Source organism: Sphaerodactylus townsendi, linkage group LG06, assembly GCF_021028975.2.
Source record: "Sphaerodactylus townsendi isolate TG3544 linkage group LG06, MPM_Stown_v2.3, whole genome shotgun sequence".
Taxonomy (NCBI): Eukaryota; Metazoa; Chordata; class Lepidosauria; order Squamata; family Sphaerodactylidae; genus Sphaerodactylus; species Sphaerodactylus townsendi.
This window is the reverse complement of record NC_059430.1, coordinates 24,313,210-24,327,022: the sequence shown is the minus strand read 5'-3', so window position 1 is coordinate 24,327,022 and position 13,813 is coordinate 24,313,210. Positions and strand designations below refer to the sequence as shown.

General features: G+C 42.5%; 2 protein-coding genes across 7 annotated transcripts in view; one reads left to right on the top strand and one right to left on the bottom strand.

Annotated features, from left to right (window-relative positions):
• The window catches only part of CACNA2D4 (calcium voltage-gated channel auxiliary subunit alpha2delta 4), a 197,073-nt gene that overhangs the window by 50,479 nt on the left and 132,781 nt on the right, over window positions 1–13,813 (bottom strand). The gene's annotated exons all lie outside the window — the stretch shown is intronic.
• LRTM2 (leucine rich repeats and transmembrane domains 2) overlaps window positions 162–13,813 on the top strand; it is a 34,424-nt gene continuing 20,772 nt past the window's right edge. For 2 of the 3 annotated variants that reach the window (XM_048499815.1, XM_048499817.1), the window contains exons 1-2: window positions 163–199; window positions 954–1,201. Coding sequence is in view for 1 of the 3 variants with exons in the window: in XM_048499818.1 (XP_048355775.1) it covers window position 1,201 (1 nt within the window). In the remaining 2 variants the exon portion in view is untranslated. Of the gene's footprint in view, window positions 200–953; window positions 1,202–13,813 lie in introns of all 3 variants that reach the window. The other variant, XM_048499818.1, reaches the window with a different exon arrangement.

The following is a 13,813-nucleotide window of genomic DNA, read 5'->3' as shown; positions in this document are numbered from 1 at the left end:
ACTTGGTATATTTTTATCCCACCCTTCTTCCAAGGGCAGTGTTCGTTCACCTCCCCTCCTTCACTGTACCCTCACAACAACCCTGTAAGAGTGGCTGGTCGAAGGACACACAGTGACACAGTGGGGCTTCAAACGTGAGTCTTCCAGATCCTGTTATCCAACCTGTTATCCATTACACCAAGCTGGTTCTCATAGCAGAGTGAGTATGCAATGTAAAGCTTATTTCCAAATGTCTTTCTTATCCCCAAATGCAAAATAACCATGAAAATAAGAGACTAGCCAACTACTACCCCTCACCCCAATGCTGAGTGGCTTTGCATTCCAGGAAAAAGAAGGTACAGTCAAGAGTATCCATCTATGCTTCATGTCAATCTGTTATTCGTTCCAAGCTCTCTGCATAGAGTCTAGTGTGTCAGCCTGCCTTCGGTATGTGGTCAGTTTTGCTGCCTTCACACACTGCAGGTTTCTAAAGTGTCAGCCTTCTTCTCTGGCTCGTGCCCCCCACTCTGCTTTCCTCCACACCCACAGAGAAAACTAGCAGGCACACCTTGCTTTTTAAATTGTGGGTTTATTGAGAACAACTGGTTGTCTTCTCCTCCTCCTAGGCTCCACTACAGCTTCAAAACAAGAAGCCTTGAATCCCTCCTGATAATCTATTCCTGCTAGAATTCAGTAGGTCTGTTCCAAAAAGGGGAATTAAAAGGACTTGCTGTTTCTCTAGGAGGAGATTAGGCTAATTCTGAGTTTTCCAGCCCCCTCGTTACTCTGGGGATGTAGCTGCGTTGATGGTGAAGCCTGCCTGCTTCTCCGGGTCAGTTCCTTCACACTGTGCGATTGTGTGTCACACAGAGATGTGCGCGCACGCTCTTATGCGTGTGTGTACTGCTGTCATCACAGATGTATCCCCAGCTGTCACTCCACCCTACTCAGTCTCCCTTCTCTCTCCTCCCCAGTTGGTGCTTTCTCGATTATTCAGCGGACTGCCATCTCAGTTACACACACTCATCTCCCCTTTGCTCCTCTGCGGTGCTTCTGTCGGCTCCGGAGACTCGGCACCATGCAGGGCGAAGGAGGCTGATGCCGAGCGGCGTCTTGCAAGGGCTTGCTCGTCTGCTGGCCCGTCGCCTGCACTGGATCACTGGGATACTCACCAGCGGGTTTGGCAGCAAGTCTGAAAAGACTCCGTCCTAGCCAGAGAACAGTAAGTATCTCTGCAATACCATATGGCTGCTGGGGAAATGCTTCCATGTATGATTGCCCTTTGCCACCTTCTTTCATCCAGAGGGCACCCATGGCCTTGGGGGGGATTTTGCCAAACACTGACAGAACTCTGTGCGACATGGTGCTTCTGAAGGAAATCCTAACTGGGCGAGCTCCAGGGTACCTGTTTGATTAACAGAGTGCCAGATGAGGATTCCAGGGCAAGCACCACTTGTGACTAATCCAAGTTAAGTGAGGAGGGCTAAAGGAAAACAATTCATATCAGCCCAGAAGAAAGTACAGACCTTTCACTAAGGCAGAAGCAGCTTCAAACTGGGAGAACTCCTTTGAATCCCAATAATTTTGAGTCAGTACTAACAGATCAAATTGCCTGCCCCCCTACCCCCCACCCCTACCTCTGATCAAGGAACAAGGGTTCTTTCTGCAGCCCCCTCAAAGCCATTTCAGGTGGCAACGGAAGCAGGGTAGCGAGTGGGCAAAGAATATCAGCTTTTGACCGTTTTATGGACATAATTTCTAGGCTAAGCTGCTTTCAAAACAGCTGGGTGAAATGAAGGGAGGTGGATAAGGAAGATGACGGAGGAAGAGTTATTTGTGGACTCGGAGCTCGTCCGTAGAAAGTTCAAATTGCAACAAGCAGGATTTTAAATAATGCTCACTTTATGAGATTTGCCTTTTGTGCCCTTTTTTCCTAATAAAGCAGCGCGGGAGAACTGTGCACAGGAAACAAACCCAGAGACACTCTGCTACAAGAGCCAAAAATAGTTATTTAAAGAGCCCCTCCCCCGCCACCCCAGAGGCTGATCCCTGAGATCCATGAACCTTTGTGAAGGTGTCGTGCTGATGGAAGCAGTGGAGAGGAAGAAAGGGCAGTGGCAGCCCCAGTCTGCAGCCATTTACAGGTTTTGATACTTAGGTAGGATTTGCTCAAAAGCGGGGGCAGGGGTTTGGGTTGGGGGGAGACACAAGGAGAAAGAAAGGAGGGAGAACAAGGGGGGGGAAGCTTTCTGCTTTTTCCCCTTGTGTATGTACATATGTGAGACAGAAGGGAAAGGATGCAAAAGCAAAGGAATCTGCGTGCAGAGCAAGACAGTGTGTACACATTAAGGCCTTCCAGAGAACAGACTGCCACAATGCATTGCACTTCACAGCCTTCTGCCATCTCATTTTACATAAAGACAGAAAAGTTTAGATCTCAGCTGAATGCTGAGCCAGACACCCACTTTTTTACCCACAACTAGGGGGAGACAGTGATTTGATATTACACATTGCCTCACCCCAGAGAAAGACCTCAGTTCAGAATGCTACATAATAAATTACTTCCATAACCTGTACAACAACCCTATTAGGTAGGTCAGCATTACCCATTCTGCATATGGAGGAGAGAATTAAAGGCTGAAAGATAACATCTTGTGTTTACCATCTAGCAAGTTCAAAATCTGAACTGGGGCCTCCTGGTTCAGTGCTCACACTCTTCTGTACTAAATCCCACTATCTCTCTAAAATCTGGATCTCTGCTTTCCTGTACTTTGGGGATCTTTTGCTACTGGATCCTGCCTTCTTTTAGTAATAGATCGGATAACAAACAACAGCAGTCTGTCATAGTCCCTGCTACTTAAAAACTGGAGAAAAAAAGTAGAAGCTGGATTTGGTTAAAAAAAAACAGCTGCTGTCCAAGGTGCTGTTATAACATACATTAAAAGAGGCCATATTGTTATGTATTAAAAACCAAAACACGTGCAGATTTGCCATTAAAGTCAGAAAGCCAAGTTTGGGTTTTTAATCACATTTTTCTGCTCATTCCAGATGCACATACCACTGTGCTCTGGAGGACTGCTGCTAGAGTCCATTTTGGAAGGCTGTATTGTTTTGTGTTGCCAAAAGTGAACAATATTTGTTGGTGAATTAATCCAAGGGTAGGAAGAGCCCAAAGGAATTGTATCCAGGGCTGACATCACTGCAGACCTGATAAGCAGACATCATTCACCTAAGGCAGCTAAAGATAAGTCTAGGAAAAGGAATCACAGGGAGGAAAGTTCACTTACCATCTCAGTCTTCTAGTGGCATGCCCTCGCTCTCAGAGCAAATGAGTATTCCAGTTCCTTAATGAGGAATTCTCCCATTAATATTTTCAGATCTCCAATAAATTAATCTCTACAATCTCTCTAGCACCCAGAAACTGTGATAGGAGGTGTGAAGATGTCAGACTTAAATACTGCACAGTGGAAGATGAGTGGACTTGACAGAATTCCGGTTAGTGAAGATATTCCACAGGGAAACAGAAGAACCCAGTCCCTGGATCTGCAAAGCTTTCATGACCCCACACAGAACCAAGAACCCTGAGTAGCCCCTTTGTCCGCTGACACTGGCATGAACAAGCCCCATTTTTGCTTACTTTTGCCCCAGGCCCTCTAAAGTGCTAGAATTGGTGAAAAACATTTTTATATTAATTCCCCAGGATTTTACCTTACTTCTTAAAATAGACATTCTCTAAGGCTGACAAAGTAGAAACATTTAAAAATACTGGATACATTCTAGTCCCATGGATTCTCAAAATATGAGACCTGAATCAGTGGGCCACTTCACAGGGTTTTCTGAAGATACGGGCTGCAGGAAAGCAGATCTGTTTGAATGGGCTGTTCAGCATTGGTTCACCTCACTGCCTTGAGGGCCTCTTAAGTGCCTTTGAGGCATATCTCATGTATGCTGCAAGGTTATTTCAGTGTACACCCTGGAGGCCCAGAATGGCCCTATGGAACCTGCTGGACATGTGCAAGGCTCAGTCAAAGTGGAGACATACAGACCATTTATAACACAAAGGTTAATCCAGAGGGCAGAATACAGGAAGTGAATTGAGGAAGAAAGAGAAATAAGCAAAAAGCAGACTTTGGCATAAAAATAGTGCAGTTTCAGAAGAAGGGTGAATTTTCCCTTGAGATGTTTGCCAGCTGCTGTAAACACAGATTTTAAAACCCGCAGGAATGAAGAGGAGCTGCCATTTAATTGCTGACATCTTTTGCTATTTTATATCCTTACATCCATGACAACTTTTTGCACAAACAGATTCACAAAACACAAAAACCACAATCCAACTACTGACACTGTTCAACCTTTTCCTACGTACTTTTTGAGCCTTTTTGCCCTACAACCTTTTTGAGCTGCCTTTCTTCCTGCTGGTGAAGTGATTTATAACTATTCGGGCAGCTTATGTTCTGATTCTTACTGAATGGAAGCTGAGAGGTATGTGTGGCCACTGGAACTAGGCCAAAACACGCTGGAAATAAGTTATATTAACACCCCCACCAGCACAGGGAGTAAATGTTCTGGTGTTTGGCCACCCCTCAGCTCCTTGGTGGTGAAACCTGGAAGACACCCAGGAATGGGGGGGGGGGGGCGGTGATGTTAGTCAGATTCCACCTAGGGTTTAGGGCTAAGAACGCAGCGGCTGGGCCATGGACTTACACCATCCAAAAGGGTGGCATTACTCCATTTAGTCCTATGGAATGCTTTCAGCTGGGCAGGGTTTTTTCCATTTAAGTTGCTTTCCTGCTTCGCCTGAAAGCCCTCTGGAGGCAGTGGAGCGGGGCGGGGCGGCAGTGACACCATCCCCAGTCACCTTGGGCTTTGGATAGGGCTGTAAAAAAAGAACATTAGGTACATGGATGTTCCCTGGTTGTGCATTATCCAAATGTCCTTTCTAAGGAGACATAGCTACTTGTAGGGATGTTGTATTTTTTGTAATGTTCAAAATGTGATATTTTATCATTAGGACAATGGGATTTTCCTTCCCATTTAGCTCCCCTGTTGAAGTCAAGAGTGTTTTGTGGCCACATGAATGTCACAAGTAAACTACTGGATAAAGCTTGTCATGTAGCAACACAATGGTTTTCTTTCCATCTATGCACCATTTTGTGATCTTAAAATATATTACTTTGAATTACTCTTTTGCTGTATCACTGAAACACTGGAGTTCATATTTCTCTGCTTTTAAAAGGTGAATATGGCTTTCTCTGTTACTCTCACAAGGCTAGCCTCCCTGCAGTGGCCTTTCCATTCCTCATTTACTGTAGGAAAAGCATATCACATGACTGGCGCTAGATGTGGGTTAGAACAATCAAGGTACAAAGAGAGAGAAAAAACTTGTATTTTTGAGGGGCGACACTGCATCGTGGTTTTTGTTGTCTTAGGTCCACATACACATTAGTTTTCATACATAAATTATTTTCATGATTGCGCTGCATGATAACTTGTGACAGTCTTAAGGCATGTATCTGGTTTTGCTTGTAAGATAGAAAGTCATGAGAATACATATGGCAAAAAGGTTAACATACTGCAAGAATGCATATGGTTTGAAAGAATATTTAAATCCATAATTCTCATTCAAGTAAGTATGGCTCACAAGCAGATTCAGCATGACAGATTTCAGAATGACTCTCTGAATTTTCAGATCAAGATTTGGAGGTTCTAGAATTTAAAAAAATTAAGCTTTGAGGAGTTCTAAATTTCAGTGACATGTTTGGTTCTTCCGTCACTGCCCCAAGGACTGGCTTGGAGCACTGTCTCTCTGGCCCCATATCCTTTTGCTTGTCAGGGTTGGTATCCAAATAAATATTAATTTGTTTCTCCCACAACCTCTTTGGAATTGATGAAAAGGCAACATATGAATAGTTTAAACAAAACGAATAGCCACATACAATTTTCATTTTCAACTATGTTGTACATTTTAGCCCATCTCAAAAATCTTCTGCACCAGAGATAACATTGCCCACTAGAGCATGCTGGCATAAACGGCTGCTTTCATTCTGGGCATGAGCTACAATTAGGTTTCTGCAGCTTCTAACCCTGGAACCATTTGGTCCCCTGTATGATTTAATAAGAACAGGCAGGTGTTGTCATGGTAATCAACTTATTTGCCTCCAGCTCAGGCACAAGGCCAGAATTCACAGTAGGAGGTTTTTCTCAACAACAAACAAGCCACAGGGCAAAAGTGTGGTCCTGTAGCTTGCATGCCAGGCAGCAGAACTAAGAAATAAGGGATTTAAATTGAGTGTCATCAAACTTCAGTGCTCTTTTGTCATCTCTTTCTCCCTTGTCTGCTCTAGATATTTCTCAGAGGAAAAGCTTCATCAAAGCACCTCTGAAACACACCAGAAGACTCCTCCCATCCTATGCATTGAGTCCCATGGCAAGTGCACCCCACACCCTGTCTGCACTGCAGATGGGGTGTTTAAAGCACCCATGTGGCAGACACTGTAAGTGTAGTCAATGTTTCCCATGCTCCCATGCTGCAGGCACATGGCTTGCAGCAGGACTGTAAGGGATCTTGAACTGCTGCTGATGTAAACATCATGATAAATTGAATCCAAAACGATTGGCAGAAATAAAATACAATCAAAACAAAGACCAAGGAATTTGAAAGAACAGCTAGCAACCTTTAAACGTTTGTCTTGAGTCATTCAGGGAAAATGTCCCGTAGAGCCAGGGCAGCTACCAAAAACGATGACAACAACCACCCCTATTCATGAGCAGCAGTGGAACAAACATCTGCAGGTGTCAGAACAACCAACAAATGCTGTTGTGTAGAAATCAGTGCAGGAAAGGCAGTCCTTCAAATAGGATTAATTTTTATATTCTGTACAATATCACTCTCACAGGCTGAGTGCTACATAAATGTCAAACTGCAGCAACACAAGCAAAATTTGACTTTTCATTTGTGCAAACAAGTGTTTTAAAGGCGAAATGTAAGGTTCAGAATCGGTCTTTTCTGGCTTCTGGGAGTATAGGAAATTTGCCAGAAAATGGGCTACATCGGCCAAAGGTGCTCCAGAATTATCTCACGCTTTCCCCCTTTATCCGTAACGTGTAGCCTGAAGTGTAGTGTGAAAAACTGAATCCTACATTTTAAACCACTGTTGGTCTAACTAGAGTTTCCTCCTTGTTCTTTAGGGTCCACCATAGCTAATTTCCTATAAAACAGTGGCAAAAACAGAAGCCCGTTATTTTCAGAAGCCCAGAGGCTACTTTCAGTATGTGCGTGTGTCATATTCTGAAAGCCTCAGTTAGAATTCCCTTCTTACTATCTTCCACAGAGTTCATGCATAGTATTAAGGAAAAGCCTCTTAGCATTCTGAGATGAGTTTGGAAAAAAACTGGATATAATTCAGTGGGAAAATGTCACTACTAGAGTCAGGGTTCCCAAATGACTGCCTTTTCTCCAAACTCCAATATGTATCCTCCAAAGAAGGAATGAGGGAATGCCTTGTGTGTACAGTCTTCCAGACAAATAAGTGAGCAATAACAGGGACAGTGGGAAGTACAAAAAAAAGTGATACCTCCATCATTTCTGCTGCACCCAGAAGGAACACGGACCTTCTGTCAAGAAGTTGAAAAAGACAGCATTAAAACCCTGAGCCATTCCTGAACCCAAGATGGACCTCTGAGGGAAATTAAAGTGCCTGTGAGAGAAGGCCTTTTCCTTTCCCATCGAGAGAGACAAAACATTTGGATCTGGATTACAATTGGAAGAGGTACAGACAAGTTGCTCTCACATGCAACTTTTTCTGGCTGGATTCTAGAAATCATCTCTCAAAAGATGAGACCTTTCTCGGTCTCACATTGGTCCTTTCTGCAAAACCAAAAATAAAATAAAATAAAAGACACCCTGAGGACATCTTAAACAAACCTGCCTCCTCATTTTTTGTCCACACAGGCAATAATAAAGCATTTGAGGAGACAGCCCCCCTCCATGTGTGTTATTTTTCCTGCCTAACGAAAATCTTTCTACTTCTGTTTCCCCTCGCAATGATTTGCCACTTGCCTACGTTGTTGCACCACTATTTCATATTCAGTCTGTAAAGCTTCAAAGACGCGTGCTCTATTTTTATTAAAAAAACAGTAAAACTATATATTGCTAAAATTGGCAAGAAGAACTGAGTTCAATCATGTACTTTACTCAATAAAAAGGCAGGCGGCTGGGATTTCTGCAGAGCAAACGTCCTAGGAGATCTTCACAAAATGGCAGTTGCAACAGAGAAGGGCAGTGGTAAATCGCCGGTGGGGAAAAATGAAAGTAAAAAGATTTCAGCTGGGTGGGAAAAACAAACTGGGCTGCTCTCCACACAGCATTGGGAAAAACATCTTCAACCTGTCCTGCGGAAAAAAGGTCACTAGTTAGCAACTTTTGGAAAATCTGGGTCAAGCTGAAGATGTCTTGGGGGAGACAGCTGTGCGGAGTTCCTCCCCAAAATGCTTTTTATAACATCCTCAAGATTTTATATTTGTGCTGTGCAGAAAAGACCATTGGGCATGTGTTTTCTTTCGAAGCAGAGATGAAGAGGGTTCTTCTTATAATAGTACTTAGATAACCCGACCTCCTACTCTGAGGATTACCCAAGGAAGCTTAGCTTCACTCTGTACTAAAAAGAAAGGCAAGCAGCAACATTTCATCCAACTTTTTCCTGCTAAAATATATATTTATAGTACTCGGTATTAGCCCTATCAGGTTACTTAGGTCTCAGTCTCAATGGAACCAGAAACCTGACCCAGTCCAGTCACAATGCATGTGCCCCACAATGCATTGCTCCTCTTTCACTCTGGATAATTAGGCTTTGCGATGGCTACCATCTTTGAATAACACTGATGATAGAACATGGTAACCGCCAGAACTAGAAGTTCTGAGATGAAATAACTGAAGACTCTTGAGGCACCTTAACGAATAACATATTTATTACAACATAAATTTATGTGAGACAGAGGCTGGGAAGATCTATGAAGTGCTGCATTCAGTTGGCAGAAAGATTTATACCTAGAGCTACAAACTGCAGAAAGAGGGAGGAGGAAGTTATTAATTGTTAATATTATTACTTGTCTCCTTTAAATAAGTATTTTCTGAAGGATTCTATTGGCATTTGGAAGTAAGCAAGGGATATTTGAGAGCTGCGCAGAGAGAGCGAGAGCAGAAAGCCAAGTTTCCTAGTACAAGGTGCGTTACTTTACATAACACTGTAAGTAAAAACAATATCTCTTCTAAGAGTGATTACAGACCACTCTCAGTTGAGCTGTTGACTTGAAATTCACATGCTGATTTGATACTAACGAGTTTAGGACTCAACAGAAACTTGAGGTGTGTAGCCTATTACAAAAAGTAATTTTTCCTCTTTATAGGTTTGTGTATACTGGTTAGATTCATCCTACTTTGCCAATTTGCCAACAGCTGGGAGTGTAACACACTGCATTCTGGGAAACTGGGCCTTCTGACCTCAGTTTTTAATAGCTTCCTCCCCCAAGCCCTTTTGCTGTTTGCATCACTGGATATAAACCTTTCCTCCAACCACAAGTAACTTCAGGCATCTTAACAAAGTCAGCTCTGCCTCATGAAAACTCATACCATAATATATTTGATGAGGTGTCAGAAGACCGTTTTGTTATTCTGGTTGTGGCATCCTAAAACACCTGAAAATGCAGCTTCCAGGAAGCACTTCAAAGAAGAGGAACCTATTTCACAAGAAGTCGGCACAAGTGTCATTAATATGATGCCACAGTTGCTGTGTGATGGTGATGATAATCTGGGTGGATCTTGCCGCTTTTTCCAATAAGAAATGCTCAGACATTTAATTCACAGATCAGTCAATGCTAATTTGGCCCACACTGAGAGCCCAACACTTGCAATCTCACCACCTGTGTGAAGACCCTCTAGACTTCATTGCATATTTCAAATGATCTGAGCCATCTTTTCAGATGTTATGGTCCTTGATGGCCCACACCTGCAATATTTCCTGATCAAAACTCTGTGGTGAACCAGAGGTAAGAGACAGAAAAATATGTAAGCTGTTTAAGTGTCAGACTTCTGCTGCAAACGCAGGTGTACAGTGATGCACATAAGGAGCTTTTTACGCACTTTCCTCTGTCAGCTGTTCCTAGCTGTCTATTTCCTCTTCCTGCTCTGCTGTTCCACCAGACAGCCCTTGGGGGGCTTTTAAAAAAATCAATAATGGCCATGACACCATAGCAATTACCGTTTTTAAAAAAGAAGCTGCCAAAATGGTAGTCAAGAGCTGCTGATCAATGGGCAGGAAGACCATGAAGCATGCTAGAAACTGCAGATTTCATGTACAATCAAGAATCTGCTCTTGGATGCAAGGCAGATAGTGGAGTAATGATCTTACCTGGACAAGATGGAAAAGATTTCTGAGGAAGTTATAACGAAATGAGTTGTTATCCAGGTATCTGCCAGGTTGTTGATCACAGACTCTGTTTATGTTCAACAGAACATAGAATTTGGCTTTGATCACGGACTTTGTGTTGATTTACTGTTATGTACACAAGACCCGGGCACCGGTTTTTAAATGGCGGATTTACAGATGGTATTGCCTTAATAGTTACTAGGTCTGAGAGTGATGTTTGTTAATTCCGAGTGAGATTGTTAATGTATATTGTAATATAACCCCTGTGGGCAGGATACCTTCCTGCTTAAGTGGTACAACAGCACACTACCTCAAAAGACTGGCAAAATGCAGCTTTGGGAGACAGCATATGAAAAGAAGGGAAAGGATGATGAAAGCATGTGTGGATACTGTAATATTCTAGTTTGGAAGTCAAAGCAGATTCTTGGTTTGCCACGGATAGATATATTAAGACATCTTGTTTTATGTAACTCATTGTTAAAGAACTGATTCCTCAGAGACTCACAGCACCTATAAATCCAAATGAATTATGACCTCGGAGCTATTTTTTTAAGCTCCTCTAAGCATTAGCAATATCACAGTGAAGATTGCACCACACAGGCTCTAAAATGAATGGCCATGTCAAATCATAAGTTATTTGTTTCCCACTCTTCTCCTCCTTAAGTGTTTGGCTAACAGTTACTTTCCCATGGGGAGGCATTATATACATGTTATACATTATATACATGTTTTAGTTCAAATTATGAAATTTACATGTAAATCGTTATAAATCTTTAGAATTGCTTGATTTTATGAGGATTATATTTCTAATTGCTTAAAAACAAGGCTTTGCTTAGTTAATAATGATGTCCATGCTTTACATGAACATATGGGCTGTTAATTCAAAGGTAGGAAGGATCAGAAACTTTCTGACTTCAAGCATTCCCTTGGGATCTGGCTGGGAATACAAAACACTTTCTAGCAGACTGTGCCTCTCTATTATGTTGCAAGAACATATGTGAATGTATTATAGTTTTGTTGACTGCATGTCATGAGATTTTTCATTGACTGTGCCTAGTTCATGCATTGGTGGAGAGGTTTCATTGTCATGCATCTGTAGTTTCAGAAATGGCTTGCCTTAATAATTTTGACAGAAAAGAGTAAACAATCATGTTGATATCTTTATGAAGAGTGAGACAAGCAATTTACTTTTCACCTCTTGTTACTTACATATGTATACAGGGCCTTTCTCCCAGTGCTTCATATACATTAACTCAGAAAATCTCTTCAGTATCTCTATAGATAGGTCAGGGTCTTACCCTGATATTGCACATTGGGGCGGGGGGGGCTAAAGCAGCAGCATGCTTATCACTAACAGTGCAATTCCTTACGCATCATAATCTATGATATTTAGTATGATGTAATGCAGTTTAGGTAGCCATGTTCAAATTGCTTATGAGTTCTGCAACCATGGGCATCAATTTGGGCATTCTTTACCAACTGGTCTATGTTTGCTTCCAAAAGGAAAAGTGGCTAATGCTGAGAAAGAGCTGTCTTTCTCATCTATTCTGCCTGTCTCCCTCCACCCCTGACTCTAATAGCAGACCAAAGTGTGCTGGGGACAGATTGGGCAGCCTGCTCCACCAGGCTGCTACAGTCCCTGTTTCTGCAGCTCCAACAACATGTGGCTCTGAGCTTGCTCCTCATTTATATGAAAATAGAAATTCCAAGGATGGGGAAAAGATCCTTGTTTTGCTCTTAAACCTCAAACCTGGGCAGTCACTAAAAATAAAGCACTCTTCTTTAGCTTGCAAAAGTTTAGCCTTGCTTAAGTGTGGTGGGTTCAGTGGTAGAGCATCTGCTTTGCATGCAGTTCAATCCCTGGCATATCCAGTTAAAAGGATCAGGGGATCTGAAAAACCTCTTGGCTCTCTTGGAGAAAGACTGTGATTGGCCAATGGTCCGACTCATTTTACTGCATGTGGCTTCATAGTCAGCAAAAGTAATACTCAGGCTACACTCCCATGCATACCTTTCTGGGAAGAAGTGTCATTGATATCAAAGGGGTTTCAAAATATTTTAAAACCTTGAATTAGATTTTTGAAACGTGCCAAATCTGTACTGTTCTAGCTCGTCTCCAAATGATGCAGCTCCAGTTGCAATGACCAGATTCTCTCGGACGCCCTTTGCCTTAACTTCTCACATCTCTGAAATCACAGCACAAGATTGCAATATGAACACAAACACTATATACAAGCTCTTCTGTCCATCCATATTCCAATAATTCTTCCCAACCATTCCAATAATTCCACTCATGGCATACAACAACCAGACATTTCCAGTGGAATAAGGTGCAGAGAAGAAAAAGATGGATTTCAACCCCTATCTCAAAAGCGATTTGGCTGAAGAAGAAAGCTGGTTTTTATACCCCACTTTTCTCTCCCTTTAAGGAGACTCAAAACAGCTTACAATCACCTTCCTTCCTCTCCCCCCGCCCCACAGGCACCTTGTGAGGTAGGTGGAGCTGAGAGAGTTCTGAGAGAACTGTGACTGGCCCAAAGTCACCCAATAGGCTTCATGTGGAAGAATGGAGAATTAAATTCGGCTCTCCAAATTAAAGTCCACCACTCATGTGGCGGAATAGGGAATCAAAGCAGTTCTCCAGATTAAAGTCCACTACTCTTAGCACCCTGCCATTCTGGCTCTGAATGATGCATGTGAGGGGCAGGAAAAAGCCTTACCCACCTGACCAATCAGAAACTTGACCAATTTGCTATGGGCCATGATTTCCTAAAGGGAATTAGTCCAGTGGGTGAGTGGGTTTTTAATCTCCTGGCGATTTTGATTTTCCAGCTACTAACATTATTAAATAAACAACTAAGGAAGGACTGAAATTAGGCATCTTACAATTTAGAACCAAATAATGGTTTAGTGGTACTGGTCCAGGTGAGGATGTTACTACAACAGAGATGAAGGCAAGCCTGAGCTATTTACTCAAGGGGTGAATTAATAGGTACATAATTACTATTCAGCTCCATGAATCTAGCAACCACAAGTGGAAATATAAACAGAATTAGCTCAGGTCTGCACACATAGGCTCTTGTGCAACACTAAGCATTTTCTTACCTATATCTTATAATGCCTAGACAGTGGCTGTACAGCATCCTGCACAAGCAGAAAAACAGTTCAAAACATGCTACATTTAACTCTTCAAGGAGCTAGCATGAGATTTCCCCCCCTCACATTTCCATTCGCACAAGAACTCTGGCGCATGTGGAAATCGTTCAGTGGATTCAACCAAATATTTTGTACTGTTTCATTTCAGTTTGACCCTAATGTTGTGTGGATTTTGTTATGTGCCCCAAACATCATGGACTAAACATAGGCCAGGAGAAAATGGCCACTTTGGAAGGTGAACTCTCTGGCATTAT